The 23,828-nt window shown below is 40.7% G+C and overlaps 1 protein-coding gene across 11 annotated transcripts in view; it reads left to right on the top strand.

The window, feature by feature from the left end:
* The window catches only part of Tanc1 (tetratricopeptide repeat, ankyrin repeat and coiled-coil containing 1), a 225,795-nt gene that overhangs the window by 137,810 nt on the left and 64,157 nt on the right, over positions 1–23,828 (top strand). For 5 of the 11 annotated variants that reach the window (XM_071619152.1, XM_071619150.1, XM_071619149.1 and 2 more), the window contains exons 5-7: positions 1,078–1,182; positions 14,055–14,185; positions 15,290–15,476. In XM_071619152.1, coding sequence (XP_071475253.1) covers positions 1,078–1,182; positions 14,055–14,185; positions 15,290–15,476 — 423 coding nt within the window. The remainder of the gene's footprint in view (positions 1–1,077; positions 1,183–14,054; positions 14,186–15,289; positions 15,477–23,828) is intronic. The other 6 variants (XM_071619154.1, XM_071619151.1, XM_071619155.1 and 3 more) reach the window with 2 other exon arrangements.

Here is a 23,828-nt window from a genome sequence, read left to right as displayed (position 1 = left end):
TGAGCAGAATCACATACTAGGTGGTCTTTGGTGCCTGGCTTCTTTCATTTAGCATAATTTTTAGGTTTCATGTCACAGCATGAATGGGTGCTTCATTCCTTTTATTTCCCAACAGTATTCCAGTGTGTGGCTATACACATCCTGTTTCATCAGTCAGTGGGCCTCTGGCTATTTCAAATAATGCCACTATGAATGTATGTGTACAGGTGTGAACATATATTCACACAGGAGTGGAATTGCTGGCTGTGTGGTGACTTTGTGTAACCTTCTGTGCCGAACTGTTTCGTAAAGGTCTTCATCCTTGTCCCTTTCCAGCAGCAATGAGTTGAGGGCTCCTTCTGGTCTTATTAAGAATTCCAGATCTTCTGCTGATAAGGTGGGGCCATGGGGAGATGAGACCCTCAGTTTCTCTTGTGTCCAGAGCTGTAGCTAGTCTGACTGTCTGGCCATTCAGAGGTAGCTCTTTCAGCCGCCAGAAAGTCTCATCTTGTGGGCCCCTCACAGTCACTGTACGTCACCAGCCTGATAAGATGCCTTCATGCAACGGCTGCACAGAGCCTGTTGATATTACAGCTGGCTGTTTGTAGTCTTTGCCTTCCAACTTTGGAGATACCAAGCAATGAAATCATCTTCATCCCAGTTAGAGGAAAATGATATGTGTGTGTGTGTGTGTTCATATACATATATACATACATACACACATACACACACATTTATATATATTTTATATATATATATGTATGTATGTATGTATATAAGAAATCCATAAAACCTTCACCACAGGCTATCCAGGTTTGGACATGTCAAAATCACCTCCTTGACACACAGTGAAGACAGCTGTAGAGACTTCAGAGTGGGGGGACCAGGTTTCGTTTTTGCCAGAGTTTACAGTCTCCAAGCTGAGCTTACCCTGTTCAGCAGCCCAGACTGGATGATCACGCATCTGCTCTGAACTGTGTGTGTGTTCATGGGAAGGGAGGAGGCCGGCTCTTCCCTTAGCATATTTGGGTCTTGGTAAGGACACACGCTGTATGTTCTGAAGCTTTGTTTGCCACACTTAGATCTTTCCCACTGCAGGTCCCGTCAGGAAGCCCAAGTATGTGGAAAGCCCCAGGGTGCCTGGAGATACAGTTATAATCCCGTTCCGAGAAGTGTCCAAGCCCACAGAGCCAAGTGAGAATGGTAAGGACATGTTTTCAGTGACTTCTCCCTCCTCCCTTAAGACTGTCTGGAATGGCTCTCTGTGTCTGAGGGAACCTGGAGTACCCCTGCTGGAACACTGCCCTGAACTGAATGTATTTGGGAGGATGTTTTCCTTGGGCAGTTTATAGAGATCTACTTGGCTGGTGTAAATTCTTGGAATTATATATGCAGGGTGACAATAGTTGAGTGATTGTACATGCATTAAGGGTTGGGTCTTGTTTCCTCTGAGTTTGGGGAACATGAAAAGTCAGCTAGTAGACAGCAAGATGTCTTGTTAATACTTTACCATTTTAGAATATTCAGCACCAGGCTTTAGCTGAAAAGCTGAAACTCATGCAAAGCTTATCATAGCTTTCTTAAGGGAATTTGGTAACTTTCAAAAGCCTGTATATATTTTTTTAATCTCTGAAAGTTTTCTTTAGGCGATGTGGATGTAGGGACAAAAAAAATAAATAAAAAATAAAAATCCAAATTGATTGAAACCTTTTCATGAAGACATTTTATCTTGGGGGTGGGGTGGGGAGGTTTGGTTTCTTTGTCTAAATCCCAAAATAAGCATAACAGGCACTGTGAGCTTGTAGCATGCTGTACATTCATTAATAATTCTTTATTTTTTAAGTCAATTCAAGATTTACCTCTGTGTACTTTTCTGAGGAGTTTGCATCTCACAACTCTATAGACTTTAATTTGGGTGTTTGGATTTTACATCATTTTCCTGCAGAAACAAGAGGTTAAGATTCTTGTCCTATTTACAGAAGCTAATTTTGCCCCGAGAGTGGACACAAGTTTATGCAGTAATGCTCAAAGAAAACTTAAGAAAGAAAATGCATCCATGTTTTCACTTTGAAATACCAGATCCTCTCCTCAGCCTCATTGTTTGAAGGGGACAGCTCTTCTGTGTTTCAACTTGCATGTGTGTTTTGTGTTTCTGTGATGTTTGGCAGGAAGTAGGATGTGGTAGGAGAGTGGAGTGGAGTGGTGATGAAAAGAGAGCTCAAAATGAGCTGAAAGGGGGGTGTTGGCAGAAGCTGGAATCAGGAAGTTTGGAATGGGTGGAGGAGGAAATGGCATGGGCACGCTGGGCCAGCAAGAGGTGCTGTTGTAGGCATCCTGGCATGAAGTCCACCCTTGTCCTTTCTGGCCAGGCCCCAGTTGTGTGGTAGAAGAGGCTCTTGCCACTGATTTGGGCAGAGCAGGGCGTGGCACTGGGTGTGTGTGAGAAGGTAGAGAATCTACTGTGGTATCTAGTTAGGATAGCCGTGACTGATGAAAGAAGTCTCTTTTGGGTGTACATTTGCGTGTGCAGACCACCTGTTCTGTCATTTCTGTTTTGTGTGTGAAAAGGAAAACAAAAATCAACTCCTGATGTGAATATCTGCCATTGAACTTCCTGAGCTGACTTCACATTTCAGATTAAGCCTGCCATCCCTGCCCCTCATCCACACCTTCCTGTCAAGTCATTGAAACCCTAGCAGATCATGGTGCTGGTGTTGTGACTGGCCAAGACACCATGGTATGACTTCCTCCTCTGTGACTGAGAAAGTTGTTGGGATTTCTGTGTAGGGGACTCCTAAGGCATGAGTGGGAGAGAGAGTTAGGATTTTTATGGCGCTAGGAAAGAGGGTTATAAATAGTTACCATTGTCAACTTTTCTCCCCTTGCCCAAGGCAGAATTGGCCACCTTTCTTGGCAAGAGGAGGTGTTCTTGGGCTTGGCTGTGGTCCGAGCTAAATTCAAGAGCAGCCATTGGCCTGGCTGGAGTGGCCAAAATTTGCATGTGTGCTCACTCCTGAGACCTGAGCTCTCTTACTCAGCCTCTTCAGGACCTTGGTGGCCAAAATTAACGCCATACACGGGCTGCACATACAGGACCTGAGGTTTCCATTTGGGCTCCGATTAAGAAACGTGGTACATTTTCATTTCTTTTAGTGTGGGTTTAGGGGTGGTTCATGATTATGGGCACATGACCTGTGTGAAGATAGCCCTGGTGCTGGCATGAGCTGTAGTAGCTATTCAGTTGGTGAGGTGGTGGTGGTTGCCCAACAGAATTGAACTTGACAGTTAGCAAAGGGTGATGTGCTTTGTAACCCTCATGGAATCTTTTACATTTCAGTGGAGTGAAGACTGCCGTATTAAAATATAAATTTTATGCCCAGTTCATTGAACCTAAAGGAGAGGCTTCGGAGCTCAAACTAATTGAGTTTATTAAGCCCAGGCATGTACAGACACATGATGGGCAAACTCTAAGGTTTGGGACCAGCATTGTCTCTTAAGTTTCACTTTAAAATTTGGACTTCTGCTTCCCATACTTCCTTTGGGTATTCTTATTTAAGTCTCTCTGACACTTCCCGGTGCTGTTAATAATAGCATGTCAGTATTCACCAGACTGTGGACAACAGCTCCTTGTGAAATGTCTGCTTTCATGTAGATTTGTGAAATATCAAGTTACTCCTAAATATTTGAAATAGTCTTTTCAGACTATGTTGCCTCACTTTTGCTTTGGTGGCCACGTAGCTATATCAATTTTTAATTCTTGGTTGTTTGAAATTTAAATGGAAGTAAAACAAAACCACTGAGCACTTAAGATTTGTTGATTAATTTATAAGTACTTTTGTTGATGTGTAATTTGTGTGTTAGTTTAGCCATCTGGAAAGTGGGTTCAATTACATGACCTGTGTTTTTAAATTTTTGTTGTTTTTGGAAAGCGAAGAAACTGCTTATTGACATTTGCATTCACCTGGATACATCTTTAGGAAAAAACATGCTACCATATTTAGTATTTTTATTCTTTTGGTACTGGGGATTGAACTCAGGTACTTTAACACTGAACTACATCTCCAGTCATTTTTACTTTTTATTTGGAGATAGGGTCTCATTAAATTGCTGAGGGTTGGCCTTGAATTTACAATCTTCCTACCCCAACCTCTGAATCCCTGGGATTATAGGAATGTGCCACTGCACTCAGCTTCAGTATTTTTACATATTTTTGAAACACAGAATTTTCTACTCTGGACAGAAAAAAAAAAAAAAAGATTGACTTAATGAAGTGTTAAATACAATACAAATCCCCCTCTTTTTTTTTTTTTCCCTGTTTAATGGTCCTAAAAAGCTATGTGTCACATAAGATAGGTTCTTTATAAATAAGCTTGCTGTCAATTAAAACAACATATTACTTTTTGTGGGGATATGTCATTTACCCCCCAAACAATACCTCTGCCTTAATGGGAAGGAAAAAAACCCAATTTAGGACTCACAGCTTTATTTCTTTGAATTAAGGACAACCATCCATATTCACTTAGGGTTGCTTTAATATATCATTAGCAACTTGAGCAAGCTTTGATGGGGAGGGGTGAGAAAGTTTTTAATCTCATGAGTCATTGCTCACTGAAGATCAATCTCAGAATATGACGAAACTTTTTTTTTTTCCTGGTAGTCTGGTTAGCAAATGAAATTGACCCACATGAAACAACAGAATAACTAGATGTAGAAAAGGGGGTCTTTTAGATAATGTTTAAATATTTCATTGATTACTATTTCAGACATTCAAAGATGTAGAGAATGAAAGAGGTATAAAGAATCATGGCATTTATCAGCCCATCACCTAGTTAAGAAATAAAACATAACTGTGTATTTCCTCTGATCATTTTATCTTTCCTTTCCCAAGAGGTAACCTTAATTCTGCTTTATCTTTAATTTTTCAGCTTCTTAAAATGGTGACGCACCATTTAACTAATGGCTGAATAAGATTTAGTTAGATGAGAGTTTAGAAGTGGGCATGCTTGGTATGTGTCCAGTGGGAGAGGGGCTAGAGGTGGAGAAGCCATTCATTCTATATTACCTTCGATAAATATTTTTTTAAAAAATATTTTTGTACTGGGAATTGAATCCAGGGTCTTTATTGCTGTGTTACATCTCCAGCCTTTTTTTCCCCTTTAATCTACAAATGTTTTATTTACTACCTCTACTTTTAACAGAGTCTATGCACTTCTAAATATTTAAAAATACTAGATGTTTCAAATAAGGACATAAGTTTGTCCACTCCCTGCCCTTTTTATTTTTTATTTTGAGACAAGATCTTGCTAAGTTGCCAAGGCTGGCTTTGAATTTGGCTTTGAATTTTCCTGTCTCAGCCTCTCGTGTCTGTGTTACAGGGGTGCAATACTATGTCTGGCAATATGAATTGAATGTTTAAGCTGTGAAAGGCAGTATAATAGATGCTATTTAAGATGAGTTGTCAAGGGCCTGAGTTGGGGCTCAGTGGTAGAGCGCTTGCCTAGCATGCGTGAGGACTGAGTTCGTTCCCTGGCACTACATAGAAATAAACAAAATAAAGGTATTGTGTTCATTTAACTAAAAAAAAAAAATTGTTTAAAGCTAAGTGCCTGTGATCCCAGTAACTCCAATTTTTTATTGTTGGTTGTTCAAAACATTACAAATTTCTTGATATATCATATTTCACACTTTGATTCAAGTGGGTTATGAACTCCCATTTTTACCCCATATACAGATTGCAGAATTACATCAGTTACACATCCATTGATTTACATATTGCCATACTAGTGTCTGTTGTGTTCTGCTGCCTTTCCTATCCTCTACTATCTCCCCTCCCCTCCCCTCCCCTCCCCTCTTCTCTCTCTACCCCCTCTACTGTCATTCATTTCTCCCCCTTGTATTATTTTTCCCTTTCCCCTCACTTCCTCTTGTATGTACTTTTATATAACCCTGAGGGTCTCCTTCCATTTCCATGCAATTTCCCTTCTCTCTCCCTTTCCCTCCCACCTCTCATCCCTGTTTAATGTTAATCTTCTTCTCCTGCTCTTCGTCCCTACTCTGTTCTTAGTTACTCTCCTTATATCAAAGAAGACATTTGGCATTTGTTTTTTAGGGATTGGCTAGCTTCACTTAGCATAATCTGCTCTAATGCCATCCATTTCCCTGCAAATTCTATGATTTTGTCATTTTTTAATGCAGAGTAATACTCCATTGTGTATAAATGCCACATTTTTTTTTTATCCATTCGTCTATTGAAGGGCATCTAGGTTGGTTCCACAGTCTTGCTATTGTGAATTGTGCTGCTATGAACATCGATGTAGCAGTGTCCCTGTAGCATGCTCTTTTTAGGTCTTTAGGGAATAGACCGAGAAGGGGAATAGCTGGGTCAAATGGTGGCTCCATTGCCAGCTTTCCAAGAAATCTCCATACTGCTTTCCAAATTGGCTGCACCAATTTGCAGTCCCACCAGCAATGTACAAGTGTACCCTTTTCCCCACATCCTCGCCAGCACTTGTTGTTGTTTGACTTCATAATGGCTGCCAATCTTACTGGAGTGAGATGGTATCTTAGGGTGGTTTTGATTTGCATTTCTCTGACTGCTAGAGATGGTGAGCATTTTTTCATGTACTTGTTGATTGACTGTATGTCCTCCTCTGAGAAGTGTCTGTTCAGGTCCTTGGCCCATTTGTTGATTGGGTTGTTTGTTTTCTTATTGTCTAATTTTTTGAGTTCTTTGTATACTCTGGATATTAGGGCTCTATCTGAAGTGTGAGGAGTAAAGATTTGTTCCCAGGGTGTAGGCTCCCTATTTACCTCTCTTATTGTTTCTTTTGCTGAGAAAAAACTTTTTAGTTTGAGTAAGTCCCATTTGTTGATTCTAGTTATTAACTTTTGTGCTATGGGTGTCCTATTGAGGAATTTGGAGCCCGACCCCACCGAATGTAGATCGTAGCCAACTTTTTCTTCTATCAGACGGCGTCTCTCTGATTTGATATCAAGCTCCTTGATCCATTTTGAATTAACTTTTGTGCATGGCGAGAGAAAGGGATTCAGTTTCATTTTGTTGCATATGGATTTCCAGTTTTCCCAGCACCATTTGTTGAAGATGCTCTCCTTCCTCCATTGCATGCTTTTAGCCCCTTTATCAAATATAAGATAGTTGTAGTTTTGTGGATTGGTTTCTGTGTCCTCTATTCTGTACCATTGGTCCACCCGCCTGTTTTGGTTGGTACCATGCTGTTTTTGTTACTATTGCTCTGTAGTATAGTTTGAAGTCTGGTATCGCTATACCGCCTGATTCACACTTCCTGCTTAGCATTGTTTTTGCTATTCTGGGTCTTTTATTTTTCCATATGAATTTCATGATTGCTTTCTCTATTTCTACAAGAAATAGATAGAAGGGGGTAGGAAGAGACTAAGATCAGGGACAATGATAAGAAAACGAGCTCAGTAATTAAATGAGAGAATAAAGCCTCACATTGGACCAGGGTCAGGAGAAAAGAGGATGAATAGGGAGACTGTTGAGGTTGCGAGGAGCTGGGAGCCATGGTGACAAAGGTGACAACCCCTGTGGCTACACTAAGAGGACACTGGAGGAAGGGGTCCCAGGGTTTGGTTTGAGCTCAGTTTCAGGTGTGTGGACTTCAGGTGCTGGTGGAACATCGAGACTACAGTGTCCAGCCCATGGCTGGAATCAAACTGGGCTTCAAGAAGGAGCTCACTCAGCATGTAAACTGGGTAGCCATTTGCTCAGAGGTAAGAGGGTGAGATCAGTTAGACTAGGGAAGAAGATCTAGTATCTTTTGAGAGAAGAAGACTAAGAAACATTGTTTTTTTTTTGTTTTTTTTTTTTTTTTTATTTACAAGCTATGAATAAGAACTGGAAGAAGCACCTGTAAGAGAGGTAGAAGTCACCCACCCATAAGACCTGTGACCATGGGTTTTCTCTCCATCTTAAATGACAATTTCTACTTTCTCCCTTACAGCACAGAGTTTGCAAGGTCAGAAACCTACAGGAAAATCAAAAGAGAGGATGTACGACTTAAAAAGAAAATGGAAAATAAAAAAATTATATGCTTAGTAGGGCCGTTTCAGGAACACTGGGAAGGTGAATGAGTTGAAGTTACATAGATCATGATGAGGAAGTAGAATTGGTGAACATCGTCCCTTCTTTTAATCTCAAGAATTTGAGTAGGTAGATGGGGGGAGCATGAAAGAAAGGGTTGTGTGTGGCTATAGTTTTTACTGATTTTTTAAGAAAAGGGATTTGCTTTAACATAATTTATACTTAAAGCAGAGCTTCTCCAAATATAGGCTGTGGAATTCTAAGGTGCCCCCAAGATTCTGTCAGGGATTTGTGAGGTCAGACTCTTTTTATAATAATCAAAATCAGTAGTAAAACTTGCAATACCTGCTCTTCAAGGCAGGGGCACCAACTACCTAGTCATGGTATTTTTCACTGCCATGTACTTGCATCAGACATGATAATTCACTGAAGAATGTCCTTGACAAAGCACTAAAAATAATGAATGTTATTAAATCTTGACCCTTGAATACCTATCTTTTTAATATTCTGTGCAGTGAAGTGGGAAGTCTGCATAAAGCATTTCCGCTGCATGCTGAAGTGTGATAGGTGTCTCGAGGCAGAGCATTGTGTGATTGTTTGAATTGCAAGCTGAACTAGCCACATTTTAAATGGAACATCATTTTTATTTGATGTAATCACTGGCAAACTATGGCTATTCAGAATTGAGCGCTTGTCACACATTTTCTTCAAAAGGAATGAAATGAGCCTGTCACTTCAATTTAAAAAAAATATATAAAATAAAAACACTTCACAAGATTAGTTGTCAATGCTAAAATTTGTCAATGCTAAAACTTGACCTTTTAAATGAAAATTAGGTTTTTGGAGAAATTTGCATCTGATAAGTTGAGCTTGATGGCTTCCCAAGATATTTCAGTTAAGATTTGTGATAATATTAATGAATATGATATTTTGATATTGTATAATGAAATGAGTGAACATTTTTAAGATCTTCAAAATCAACATTTTCCAATTGGTCCAAAGCAGGATGTTATAAAATCTTACATGGATAGAAGATCCATTTATTTATTTTTCATAGTACTGGGGATTGAACCCAAGGGTGGTCCTTTTTATTTTTAATTTTGAGATAGGATATTGTAAAGTTGTCCATTCTGGCCTTGAACTTGGAATCCTCCTGCCTTAGCCTCCCTCCCTGGGATACAAATATGTGCCATCTCTTCCAGCAAGATTCATTTAAGATACAAAACAAGCTAGGGTGTAGCTCAGTGGTAGAATGCTCAAGAAGCCCTGGGTTCAGTTCCCAGCATCAAACAAAAACATATCCCAACAGAATGAGTGTAGAAACAGACCTGAGACTCTACCAGTTTTTTATTAAATCAGGTAGTAAAGATATTTGTGAAAAGGTAAAATACGTCATTCTTTCTGATTTTTTAAATTGGAAGTATAGTTGTTTTTATTAAAATGTTAATTAACTTGTCATAGGTTTTATTTTAAGATGAACTTACATTTTAAAAATTCATATTTTTAATTTCTATGATAAATATCAATAGATATAATTGTCATAAACTGAAGCTCATTTGAAGTCCTCTATAATTTTAGGGAGTGAATCCTGATATCAAAATGTTTGAGAATCTGCTGGCTTAGAAGAGAGGAAGACAATAAAAATAGAGATAAGAAAATTGATCCAAACTTTACAAGTTACCTACACTTGAGAGGATGGGCACTTAGAGCTAAGTGAGATACTTTGAAAGAAGAAATGATAAATTTTAACATCTACTACTTTGGAAGCCTGGCATTAGTCAATTGTTCAAGGTCACATAGCTAGGAAGTAGCCAGATGTTACCCATGATGCCCAGTACTCTGTGGAGTATGAGGAGGATAAGGGTGAAGAGGTCTTCTTTATGGAGTGACCACTGGCCTCCAGGGACCTGCACAGTTCTAACAGAGTCTGGTTTTAAGAAGAGGGGATCATTAGATGGTAAATGAAGCAGTATGAGCCAAATTGAGACAGTTTGGCAATCAACAAAAGGAGGGAATTTATTGTCTTGGAATACTGAGTTCAGAAAAAGCTACTTGGGTCAGAAAGATTATAAACAACTATATTTTTAGGTAAGAAAAATTCAAGTACATCTGTAAACATGTGTAAAATTTTTTTTTCATATGAACTTATGAAACCAGAAAATGAAATAATAGGAAATGTGGGCTCTTAGTGTTAAAACTGATGCAGATAATGACCAGCATCCTGTGGTTTATAAGGTATTTCTGACATTATTGGTTTTGAGGCTCACCATCTATAGTAGGAAGTGAGTCCAGCACTTAACTGATAGGAAATTGACGTTCAACACCTGAAGGGCTCAGAATCCTGTTAACATCTTCTGCAGTGTAGAAAAGGCAGGGAGGAGACTGGGAAGGGCACCAAGGTTTTGAATGTACCTTGATAGCAACTGGGGAGCTGGTCAGTTAGTGGACTGCTCCTCAGTGTTTGTGCTCCACACACAAATCCAACAGGGTCTGAAAACAGGCAGGAAGGAAGTGATTTAAGAACTTCCCTTTAGGGGCTGAGGTTGTGGCTCAGCCGTAGAGCTGAGCCTAGCATGTGTGAGGCCCTGGGTTTGATCCTCAGCACCACATAAAAATAAATAAATAAAATAAAGGTATATATATATGTGTGTGTGTGTGTGTGTATATATATATATATATATATATATATATATATATATATATAAAGAACTTGCCTTTACCTTTCCGTATGGAAAGGTGGGTTAGCCTTCCACAAGCGTGTGACGTTGAGGAGTCCATGAAGATTATTGGGCCAGTTGTGGTGGTGCATGCCTGTAATCCCAGTGACTTGGGAAGCTGAAGCAGGAGGATCACAAGCTCAAAGCCAGCCTGGGCAACTGAGTGAGACCCTGCCACAAAATAAAAAGGGTTGGGGATGTGGCTAAGTGGTTGAGCACCCTAGGGTTCAATCTCTGGGACCAAAAACAAAATAAAACAAACAAAAAAAACATTATTGGGAGGAATATCACTGGCCATTCTGAGCCTAACAGATTCCCAGGAAGTATAAGGTTAGCTATTCTCTCAGTTCCAAATACAGCCAACACAAATTCTTTGGAGTGAGATTTAAAGTGAAATGAGGTCTTTCTTCTTTCTAGACCTTATCCCACTGATAATGGATAAAGTATGTCCATTATTGATGAGTGACTTAATATTAACTACCTGAATGAAAATAGACTTTCCTTTTAGTGGCCTAGTACAATTTGATCTGGAGGTTATGTTGGAGTAATAATTAGCTTAAAGTAGATCATACGGCTATTCAACGCACAGTATTTGGTGAACAACTACAAAAGTAGAAACGCATTTCCATTTCCCAAGGGAGTGCACCCAGTTGAGCTCCCAGGCAACTCTTCTCTCCCAGAATGGCACTGTCATTCTTCATCCAGAGGTCCTTGTACCAAAAAGAACCGTTCAGTGAGAGAAGACTGTGCATTAGGGAAGGCAAGACGTGGATGACTTGAGGTGGATTGAGGAATTCAGACTTTTAAAGATATGGTCACTAGGATGATATTATAGAAGAGTGAATGAAATTTGAAAACACAGGAAGCCTTTGGAAGAAATAAAACTGCAGTGGCTTAATGGATGCAAAATGATATAAAGAATGTCTCCATTCATCCTGAATCCCAGTAGGATTTGAGAACATGAATTTGGGTGTCTCAATTAAACTTAGCGGTTGAACCTGGAATTGCTACTGCTCCCTAGCTCATTGGAAGAGGGGTGATTTTTGGATAACTATTTTTTTTTTCCAGATTTTTTGTTGTTGTTGAAAACCTGGGGAGTCCCTCAATAGCCCCAATGTGGAGGTGGCCTTGACTCTGCTGGGGGTGGTGATGTCCCTTGGCTTCATGTAGGACCTACACAAGATCTGGGGTTTTCAAATGAGTCTCCAGTGAGCCATAGGCTATGCCTGTGTTTGTTGCAGGGTAGGTTCTGTGACAGCTGCTTGTGTACAACTGTACTCTGCCTCCACAGCAGCTGCCAAGTGGGAGTAGTTGCTGGCTTTTTCCCCAGAGTGTTTCAGGTTGAACCAGAAGCTAGACTTTCGGGGACATAGTCACAATCATGTGTTAGTATGGAGGTTGTTTCGAAAGGAAAGGAGGTGGTGGAGTAGAGAAACCACTGAGATCTACCCCCTTACCCACTTCTTCCCCTTTCCATCTGGGTTGTATGTCCGCCTTCCAGTCCAGCTGCTACTCAAGATAAAATAGCAACCCTGCCTGAGCCTTGGGGCTTGGGAGTGGAGAGGGTAAGGGGAGGGGAGACCCATCCTATGCTGAATGGTTCAGCCTTTGGGTGTGCCTGGGTTGTGTTGATTTTGTTTGGTTCACGCCCTCTGTTCCCAAATGCCCATCTAGAGAATCTAACTGTGGTTTGAAGTCTCTGGTGGGAAGGGATCTTCTGTGGAGCAGCACAGGGGTGTGGTCCACCCGCCCTGGGTGGTTCCCTTTCCAAGAGTTGTCTGGGTCTACTGATCCCTCACATTATGTGTTGAATGCAAATAATCCGGAAACATCAGGGCTCTCTCACCCCAGAACAGTCAGTCCTTGGTTACCACAGGGCTGCAGTTTTCTATAGTCAATAAAACATACCTTAAGCTGCAAACAGCTCTTCTTCCTTCCCCAAATATTGAGAACCAGCAAGTGACTAAGTGCCTTTCCTTTCCTGAAGATACTGCCAGCCTAATTTTCCTCATAGCTGCCATTCTGGGTGCATGTCATAGCAAAACTGATATGCGAAATGAGAATAATACAGATGGTCTTCTCAAAAGCTCTGTTTATTTTAATTTTTGCAGTTCCTTGCAAAGTTAACAGCAAACTTTGTTGTTGACATCATAGCTCAAAAGGAACATCACTGTATTGTTTTTTTCCTCATTTTGTTTTTCTAAAACCTCTACCATTATCTTCAGATTTCTACATCTAGAGAAGATGGGTTTATATATGTATGGATCTTGGTGTCTGGATAATTAAAAAACAGTAAAACACTGAGTGATTGTATTGTATGTTGTGCATTGTTTGCTCTTGAGTTTGACTTTTTGTGTAATCTCAGTGTGCTTTGTATGTGATTTCATCCCCATGGATGCTGACTTAAAAATTTGAAAGAGTCAATGGGATGATGTTGATATTTTGGCATCCATAATCAATGCTTAGGCTTTTGTTTACAAGGTTAACTTCCAGCTCAACATTTAAATTGGAATCCAATAATAAAATTATTTTAAATACAAAAAGCCAAATGACCTAGTTTCAGGAAGAACCCCAGAAAGGCCCTACTTCTTTCCAGCATTACCTGTGGAGCATTCCGAGAATATAGGCTGATTTTTTTTTTTTTTTTTTTACATCTCCTCATGGACAACAGTGCATTGCTGAAACCTGTTTCTTGAGGACATGTTTCACTGAGTTTTTAAGTCCTTGTTTTAGTGAGGTTTCTCAGTGATCGGTGGCTTGAGTTGGAGTTCTGGTTTTGACCATTGCTGCTGCGGAACATGCAGATTTTCCACCAAGGTCTTCCTGCCCCTGCCTGGCTTAATGAGAACTTAGATTTCAGTTTTATCCCTGAATCTAAACAGCCTGGGTCTCTGCCAGTATGTCACTTGGGTTTTGCATTATTTTAGCCCCCTTGGCATTGCCCACATTGTGCCCTTTAAGGTGAACAGGAAGATACCAAAAGGGGTGTCTGAATTACCCATTCCCCCCACTGGTTTGGGAATAGGAATTGCTATCAGATAACAACACTGGGTTTTTCTGGTTCAGGTTGAGTATTTCACCCTTTAAACTTGGAATTTCTCTGTTACTGTTTTCTTAACCTGTCACGGCTTCTTAATTAGAATGTACTGCTAGAGGACAAGCCGCATTGTCAAACTTGGTGCATTTTATAAAAATACACAAAAGTGCCAGACAAGCAGCTATAGTGCGAACTCATCCAGATGCGAAGCTGAAATTCCCCAGAGGGGCATCTTCATTGTTTTCTTTCTTTGTTCCAGAAGCAAAGACCGATAATGAACCGAGCTGTTCACCGGCAGCTCAAGAACTGTTGACAAGGCTGGGATTTTTACTGGGAGAAGGGATCCCAAGTGCCACACACATAACCATTGAAGACAAAAATGAAACCATGGTAATGCCCGAGGAAGACACTGCATTTCATACCTGCTCAGAGGATGAATGAAGCGATAACCAATCTTCCTTTCCCCATGAGGGGGGAAGTCATTGTTTGGTCAAATGAGTTCTGGGCTGTTGTGTATTGAAATTTATTGCAACAGTTTGTTTCTGGGTGTTTGTAGAGAGGGGGTTAGGGAAAAGCAGAGGGAGCAGAACTTAAGAAAATGTCCACATTAACCTTCTAGTCACTCCCTGGAGAATAGCAGCTACATGAATTAAAGTGGCTAAAAGAATTCCTTCATAACGATACCACTTTTATCTTTATAGCACCATTCTTCTCATCTGGCTGCTTTGGTATTTGCTTTCCTGTGCCTTTTTAGCTGTTGGGATTTTGGAGGGTCAGTGGGGTGAGGAAAAGATTTATAGGAGATGAGGCAGAGACAAAATGAGATGAGATCAAATGGTCCATCTACCGGGAAGGCGTGCCTGTCCAAGGGGACAGCAGCCAGCAGCACTCTGCTACTTCCAAGATGTGTGCCTGTGAGCAGCAGTGAGGGGCTGGACCCCGCCCTCCACAGCCACCACCACTGTGAGGGTCTCTGTGAGGGAGGTGTCCTGGGTTGATTGAGACACAGTGGCCACCAGGCTCCTTCCCTCATCTCGGAGCCCATAAATCTTCAGGAATTGAATCAGGCTGCTGTGCTCATGAAACGTTACAAAAACAGTCCCCAGGTTTTCTGTACAGAGGTCAAATAACCCATTTGTTTTCTGCAGATTTTAAATGAGAGGAAGTCTGCCTGTTTGCCATTTCTGATTCTTTAAATTATTGCTAAGACTGCCCTTTTAATAAAAAGGAAAATCACAAAGGAAGGGAACAGAACAAAGATACTTCTCTTTTTAACATTTTGGAAGACCATATATGTATGTATGTATGTATGTATGCATATATACACACACATTTATATATTTATGACTATTCATGTCTCCTCCTAGAATTTAAAAACTGCCCTCTATTTTTCTTTTTCTTTTTTTTTTTAAGTTTTATTGTTTTAACATCAAAAGCGTGTGTTGAAGTGTCCTGTGTCAGCTGTGCTAACTCCTCCTTCCATTCATCTTGCAGTGCACAGCTCTGAGCCAAGGCATCAGTCCTTGCTCCACACTAACAAGCAGCACGGCATCTCCTAGCACCGATAGCCCCTGCTCAACCTTGAATAGCTGTGTCAGCAAGACGGCAGCCAACAAAAGTCCCTGTGAGACCATTAGCAGCCCTAGTTCCACCCTGGAAAGCAAGGACAGTGGAATTATCGGTAAGAAGCACACTGCTCGGTAATGTAATGGCTTGGTGCTTGTCAACCAGAGCACTCACCAGGCACTTCTCAAGTGGGTTTTAGCATGGTCTGTGAAGGTCAATCTGCCAGGGTCTGCCCTGTTCTTTGCAGGCAGCACTGGGTCCATGTGCAGCTGAGAGAATGAAGGATTAGCTTTTACATTCCTTGATGTTTATTTTATAACACTGGGCTCATGGTTTAAAAAAAAAAAGTCTTCCCAATCAGAGAGGCCTGAACAGTTCAGATCTGGCCTGTGAAGTTACAAAAATTCTCCTTCCTCACTAGTCAGTTCCATCTGTTGGGCATCAGTTCCCCCTGGGGCACCTAGCAAAGCAGTGAATTCCCTGCATATTAAGAACTCTCTTCCCAGCCCAGTCTCAAAGTCACTCATCTTGCAGATAATAGGTCAGACATTATTCTCCAGAGTTTCTTATGACGGGATCTTGACCACTGTTTTGAGGCCAGGATTTTCTAAGGAAGTGTTCCCTTCACCCCCACACACCCACACCTATACTACAGGTGTGTTTTGCCTGAACCGAACTAGGTGGCTTGAGCAACATTTAATTGACTTCTTTGCACTCTTCTTTCCTTCTTGAGAAAATTAAGGATTTTGATTTATTAAGTAGTTCCTAGACCTAGGTGTGTATTAAAATCATATTGAAGAGCTCTTAGTTTTATATCCTATCCCAGACAGGCTCCCAAATGTTTCTGCAGGTGGGCTCAGGCATCTGTGGTCTCAGGTCTCCAACTTGGTGCCCTTCAGACAGCAGACAGGTGGAGCCCTGGAAGAACTAACTGTGTAGGCCTCTCTAGGCTCTAAGATTATATTTCAGTTTCACAGTGAAGCTCTCATTAGTTAATAACACCTTTGGCGAATTATGCACGTCTTTGAGGGATATTTGTGTTTTGTTAAGGACTAAACTCCTCTTCCACATTCAGATATAATCAATTGGAAGGACATTTGAGCTCCTTATTTTCTTCAGTCACCTGCAGTTGCTTTCAAGTTTAATTTTATTGATTGATTGATTGATGGAGCTAGGGACTAAACCCAGGCCTTGTACTTTCTAGGCAAGTGCTTTACCACTGAGCTATACCAACATCTCCTCTTTCGAGAAAGATTTGGAAGACCAAGTCACAGGTTCATCCAGGTTGGACTTTGGAGATTGCCCCAGAGAGACTCTGAGAGTCCTGGAAATGGGGTGTGGACTGCTTTTTTTGAAATACAATTCACCTGTCCTATTATTCACCCATTTAAACCAGTGAATGCTTTTTTCTTAGTGTATTCAGCATTGTGTAACCTTCACCACAATTGACCTTAGAACGTTTTCATCATTCCAAAAAGAAACACTCTACCTGATAAAAGTCACTTCATTTCCTCCCAATATCCCCAGTTCTAGTCATCTGGCATCCTACTTTCTCTCTCTGTAGATAAGCTTCTTGTGGACATTTCATAGGAATGGAAAGTGTCTCTTATAGGAAAGTTGAATTCTTTTCACTTAGATTCAAGGCCTTCCAGTGAGTTTATTCTATTTCTGTATCTCATCTGATCCCTCTTCCCCTTGTTGTACATTCTAGTTCAACAAACGTTTTCTAGCATCATTTCTGTTCTCATGCCCTGTCTCTTCCTGAGCTGTCCACCGTGGAGAGATCCTTGATATGAATTCTGCAGTAACTTGGTGACTTTTTTTTTTTTTTTAGCTCTTATGAAATTTCATCTCCTTTAGAGAATTTATCTTTCTTTAAGGATTTGTCTTCTTTTTATTGTATGTTCTAATGGCATTACTCCTCTCTGATTGTAAACAAGTCAGTTTTTTGTTCTGACAGAAACACTTTTAGTAACAGAGAACCTCCCATTCCTTCCCAGCCTTCTTTCTCATTAAGATACAATGTTGGAATTTTAAAAGTATTTTAAACAGGAAAGAAAAGGTGCTGTTTTGCCCTTCGGTATTGTCATTGAAATTAAGCTGCAGGAGTTTCTTAACTAATACTTTATTTTATATAATTCAACCAACCCCAGAGTGATTCGTCCCCTTATTGCCTGCTTCCCATAACTCCTCCTTCAATGTGTTTATTTATTTTCCTTCAATGTGTTTATTTATTTAAAAAAAATTTTGTAATTGTAGATGGACAACATGCCTTTATTTTGTTTATTTTTATGTGGAGCTGAGAATTGAACCCAGTGCCTCCCACAAGATAGGCAAGTGTTCTACCACTGAACTACAGTCCCAGCCCCTTCAATGTATTTATTCTTGTTTCATTATTTAATTTCTCTTCATATGGACAGGGATCTCATTTTTGTAAGTATCTCCTGGGTTCTCATCCCAGTTTTGGGATTGAGAAATTAAGGAAAGAATGGCTGCTGGATCAAGTTGCATTGAACGAGGGAGAATTCAATTGTTTTATAAAGAACTGCATAGGATTCCAGGTTGGCTTTGTCAACCCTTTTAATATCTGTGTTTTCAGCTCTCCCTTGATGGTTATCTCTTCCTTGCATGTCACCCAAACTGCCCTTCACTCCTTGGCTCAAGATAACTTGATTCTTTTACAACTGAATATGAAAAGTGGTGGAAATTGAGTTGAAAGTGGGAGCAGTTAAGAAAGACATCGGCGAGGGTTGTGGCTGAGCAGTAGAATGCTCGCCTAGCACATGCAGGGCCCTGGGTTTGATCCTCAGCACCACATAAAAATAAATGAATGGAATAAAGATATTGTGTCCAACTACAACTGAAAAACAAATATTTAAAAAAAAAAAAAAGACGATGGCAAGTCCCTATGTCATGAAAGACCCCAGCTCCGGGAGATCATGCTTGCTGCTTGTTAGCTGCTCTCCTGCAGGGGCGAGGTCCGTAGGTGGATGAGAGAGAAGCATTGTGCTGGTAACAACATGCCTCTGTTTCCTTTTCTCTGTGACCTGCAGAATTGGAACCTGTTGCCAAGGCACACATTGGTAGGGAGGAGAAGGAAGAAAAGCAAGAACTTCCTCTCCGGGTAGACTACAGCCACAGGTCTTTGAAGATGCAGCAGTAGCAAGGCCAGAGAGGGAAAAAGCTTCCTCTGCTGTTAGTTGAGGGTGCACATGTTCCATTGCCTCTCAGCAGAGTGGGTATCTATGACGCACTTGTGGTTCTGTGATTGCTGGGGTGGGGTGTGCCTTTTGCCATCTGAAGAACATGCCAATTTTGCAAGGTGTAGCCTGGGATTGTGGGCATCTTCAGTGTTTGAGTAAAATATTGGAGAGCACCATGATCCTTGCAGGCAGGGATGTAGGTGAGACATGTTGGCTGCCCACATTGGAAGGCCTGCAAGTGGCTTGTAAAACAAGCTGGTGAGGATCCATACACCATATTACATAAGGCCTGGAGAAGGGAGGAAGTGGCTTTCCATTTAATTTTCCATTTTAAGTAGTTTCAGACTTGCCAACCAATAGAGCAGGGGTTGGAATGGCAAGGGCTTTGGGGTAGGCTGGTTACAATGTGCACATAGCTGGCTCAGCATTACACACTTGGGGTAGCACAGGGCTCAAAGCAGTGTTGCATGCACATTTATTAGCACAGTTTATTCAGGGCATTTAGGGAAGATTTCAAACAGTGCTAAGCCATCCTTAAACATTCCCCGGCCTCCTCTTACTAGTCAAGCCGATTTCTGGCATGCTGATTATATTTAACCCAATAGTTTTACCCAGCAGATGCAGAGTAAGGAAGCATGTGTTCCCACATGCCTGGGCAACCTCCTCAGGGCTGCCAAAGGTACCGTGTCTATGTTGCTTCAGCTGCTTAGGAGAAGTGCAGGCCAGTGACCGTTAGAAGAAATTACTGGGCCTCTTCCAGTCTTTGTGGAGGCCAGGGTTTAATTATCTTCCCTGCTCCCTTTTCAACTTTATTATGTTATCCAGAGGGGAGTCCCACTTTATCCTATTTCAAGAGGTTCAAGTACTTCCAACATAAATGTCTTTGGAAGTATAATAATTCTGTCATGTAGAAATACTGTCTAAGCTGGATGAGATTAACTGAATTCCCTATGAATATTTTTTTTAATTTTGTTTAAAGTTCCTTAACATTGGCATTACCTAGAAGTCAGTGTCTGATTTTCAAATTTGCAATGGGAGAAATCTTCCAAATGTGAAATGCAGCTGTACCCAATCACCATAAAATAGCTTTCAATTACTTGCTTTGGAAAAAAAAAAAAAAACTTTAAAAGAAGTATGCTTTTAAAGGTGTTTCCTCTGTGCCTGAGAAAACTTTTTTTCCTTAATGACATTCCTTTGACTGTAACTTGCTTCTGTTACAAATGGCAATCGTAAGCTGTATTAATCCCAGCTTAAAAAAATAAAGTATGTGTATTCATTGGAATGCGTACGAAAACCACTTAGGTTTTTAAAAAACAGCATTGCTGAAAACAATGGGTTTTAAAGTACTTTTTTGAGCTAAATGTTTAATTTTTATGTCCATATTATGATAAATGTTTTATATGTGATGTATTTATTTCAAGAAAACAGACTATTATTTCTCCGTGTAGGAAGAAAGAGGATAGAGCCTGGATGAGAAGAAAATAACCAAAGTCAGCTTTCCTGTCAAGATTAAAAAAAAAAAAAAAAAAAAAAAATCCTGTCCATTAATAATAGATGTGCTGAGAAGGACTTAGAGGTAGCAATTAGAAAATTCCTGGCTGAGGGTTAAAAGCCAGTCCTCCCTTATGTTCCCTTTTTCTATTTTGACCTGTTGAAATTTACCATTGCTGAAGTATTTCTGCTGTGTCCTGCATCTGCTTCCTCTCAAGATGTGCTATAAAACTGCTTTGTGAAGGCAGGGTAACTCCATGTCTCCCCTACTCATGTGTCTCCCCACAGTGCAGGTGCGTGGCCCACCTGCCTGGCTCCCAACACCTGAGCTCGAATGCGTGAGTGGTTTTCAGAATGGCCGCAGTGCTGGGTTTCTGCTCTTCCATTGCCTGCCTGCCTTCCCTTCCCCATCCGTTCCTCAGGTGCTTGTCTGTCTCCTCTTGTTCAGTTTGAAGCAAGGAGGCAAGTGTAAACTTAGGGGAATATCTTTGTAGAACTGATTGTCCTATAAGACTGGTTTGCAGAAAAATATTGGACACTTGGCTAGTACCCTGCTGGTGCTAGCTGGAGTGTGATCATATTTGTTTTTCTTCCCAGTTGCTTAGGATATTTTTTAAAAAAAAGGATTGCAAGCTGATTTTTATCTTCCCTCAGCTTTCTCCTGCCGCCTCCCAGGCTTGTAAAATGAAAATGATTCCAGGAGTAGCTTTAGATCACCTATTTCCTGGACTTTTTGTCCCCATGGAGATGATCAGATGCAGAAACACTCAGAGATGAATTAATTGCACTTTCTTTTCATTTTTAACATCAGAAATCCTGCCCTTTTGATTTTATGCTAATGCTGCTCTGTTGTCACCTGTATTGTCCTGCTTACTACAAAATCGAAATGCTTTGAAATTGATTTGGTAATAACTATTTAGAGTGTTTCAAATCTGGGTTAATATTCATTTTACTACATTGCCTGCAATTTTGAAAAATCATCCTTAATTATAGAAGTCTTTTTTTTTTTAATCTCTTGGGTGAAGGAAGAAAATTTTTTCTTTACATCTATAATTTGGTAATACACTCAATGTGACAAAGACATTCTTGGTGATGATTTCAATCAGCAAAGCACATGCTGTACTTTTATTCACACTGTGGTTGAATTCTTCAGGCTGTTGTATTGGTGCAGCAAACATTTATGGGTACCTAGTATGTTCCAGGAAGAGCAAGTTTGTTCAGTACTGGGGCAATAAAGATAAGACATAGTATCTATTTTCAAAACTTGTCCACCTGTGGGACTACAAAATGATCTTGTGTCCTGTCAGTTGCTGAGAAGAGTTTAAAACATGGCATTGATTGACACCTTTGATGGAAAATAACATGCTATAGGTGCATAATAATAACCAACCACTAAATGCTTTTTCCAAAGTGTTTGGAACTTGGGGAGTCATTAGACTGTGTCAGAAGCTCCAGTGTGGGTGCATTTGGTATACAGCTATGCAAAGCTTTACCCATGCAGCATACTCTTAACAGGAAAACGGCATGTTGTTTAAATCCTTAGACTCTTTCTGGAGACTCTTCTATACTGTGTCAAACCAAGTTGGAGCAGTGTTCTTGTTGAGTAGAGGCAGGTCTAGTCCTCCTCCTCCCACGCTGCCCTGCCCCCAGCTTTTCCTTCAGGTGTTTCAAAGGGCCTGATGAATACAGCTGGGAACCATGGCTGGATCCCTGGCCTTGCGGCATGTCCTGGCAGAGCACACCTTGCGCAACATGGGCGAGCACTGAACTGGAGATTTGGTACAGAGATTTGACTGTCACAGTCCTACACACAGGGATCCCAGTACAACTCTAGAAGGGACAGGACTGGCCGGAAGTGCCAAGCTGTCGTCCTGGGGCCGTTGCAGAAGGAGAAGCCAGTCAGCCCCAGGAGCTGAAGGTTTCCAGGGCACCCCACCCAGGATATTCCCTCTGCATTCCAGGCCAGGTAGCTTGTGTGTGTGTGTGTGTCTCCCCCGGGCTCCTCTTCTTGTCAGGCTGAGGGAGATTAAGAGCTGTGACTGCAGGTGAGCCAGGAACCCTGTGTGGCATGTTTGTAGGTGGGGACAGGCCTGGGCTACGGATGGGAAAAAAGCATAGTCCCACATTCCTGACCAGAAAGGCTAAGGCAGGCTGGATAACTATTGGGTGTGAGGGGTGGGTTCAAAGGAGAGGAGCAAGAGCTTCTGTTAGGTTGAGGGACTGGAGACTTGTCCCAGGGCTCCGTCTCTGAGCTTTCCTTTGTGCAGTGAAATGTAACCTTCTAAAGTTGTCAGTGATTGTTAACCTGTCAGGTCAAAAAAAGGTAGTCTCCACAGTAGTTGAATTTTCCTTTTTTATTCATTTCTTCTCTTTTCCCACTTTTATAAGCAACCATTATGTTCCTTTCCTGTTTGATCTTTAATTCATTTGTCCATTGTTTTAACTTTTAAATTCTTCTTGTCAACCATTAAAATGAACGTGGAGGTTAAAAAATGTTTTAAGTGCTATTTTTTATTTCTTCAGCTTTATAGGGAGGAAAATACTCTTATACTCATGATATAAGAGGCATTTAACAGATTCCTGTATCCAATTTTCTTCATACCCAGGGAATACCCTCATTTTGAATATGCAGAATGCAAACCATCTATGGAGTGGTCAAAGAAAATTAATTAATTTTTAAAGAAAATTATTTTTTCCTCTCATCCTTCAAAAATGTATATTTTTGTGTATGGTTTGTGTTGCTGTAATGGTAGTACATGTACATAATTTACAAATGTACCTGGGAGTGCATGCCCCAAATTTCTTATAAATAGTGTGGCATGATCAGCACAGTGTGGAGCACCATTCTGGGGCACACCAAGACCTCAAGTGTTGAGGGCTCTCCTGTCCGTGGTCTGTCACAGGAGTCAGCAAGTTGAGAATGACAGGGGCTTGGAACAGCCTGGAACACAGTAAGCACTGTTATCCTATGTACCTTAGGCACTGTTGTTATTTCCTAAAGACACTTATTTGTGCTTAATTCCTCCCCAGTGGATTAGAAATGCTCACGTATAGACATGTAGTAAATCAAGATTTTTCTTTCCAGTGAAAGTATGAATTAGAAAACAGAAGTCAGAGCTAAAGAAAAGATGAAGTAAGGGCTCAGGTTCATATGAGTTTATTCATTTTTCCTTTATGAAAGTTTTGTTAGTTTTATTTTTGAGTTTCCTGACAGCCAGTGGAAAGAGAGAAACATCATCAATCATGTAAGGTGATGTCTGTAAAGACAAAACTATACTCTCCTGCTTGTTGAACCTGGAGACTGACACTGCCTTATGGGTCATCAGATTTGAGTCTGAGTCTCCTGCACTTGCACCTCTTGATTTCCCCATAGCTCCAAAAGAATTCTGTGAGTAGCACATATTTAATCTCACTGACCCTTAGTTCCTGAATGATTCTGGATGCACACTGTAATCAGTTTCTTTTCTTTCTTTCTTTTGTACCCCCTCCCGGGATTGAACCCAGGAGTACTAACCACTGAGCAACATCTCTTTTTTATGTTTTATTTTCAGATAGTCTTGCTAAGTTGCTTAGGGTCTTGCTAAGTTGCTGAGGCTGGCCTTGAACTCACAATCCTCCTGCCTCAGCCTCCTGAGCCATTGGGATTACAGGTGTGCACCACTGTACCCGGCTTATTTGCTTCTTTCTTTTTACTTCTTTAAAAAATTACTTATTTATTCTAATTTGTTATACGTGACAGTAGAATGCATTTCAATTCATGGTTCTCATATAGA

This window comes from Marmota flaviventris, chromosome 11 (genome assembly GCF_047511675.1).
Source record: "Marmota flaviventris isolate mMarFla1 chromosome 11, mMarFla1.hap1, whole genome shotgun sequence".
Lineage (NCBI taxonomy): Eukaryota > Metazoa > Chordata > Mammalia > Rodentia > Sciuridae > Marmota > Marmota flaviventris.
This window is presented reverse-complemented; position numbering and strand designations above follow the sequence as displayed.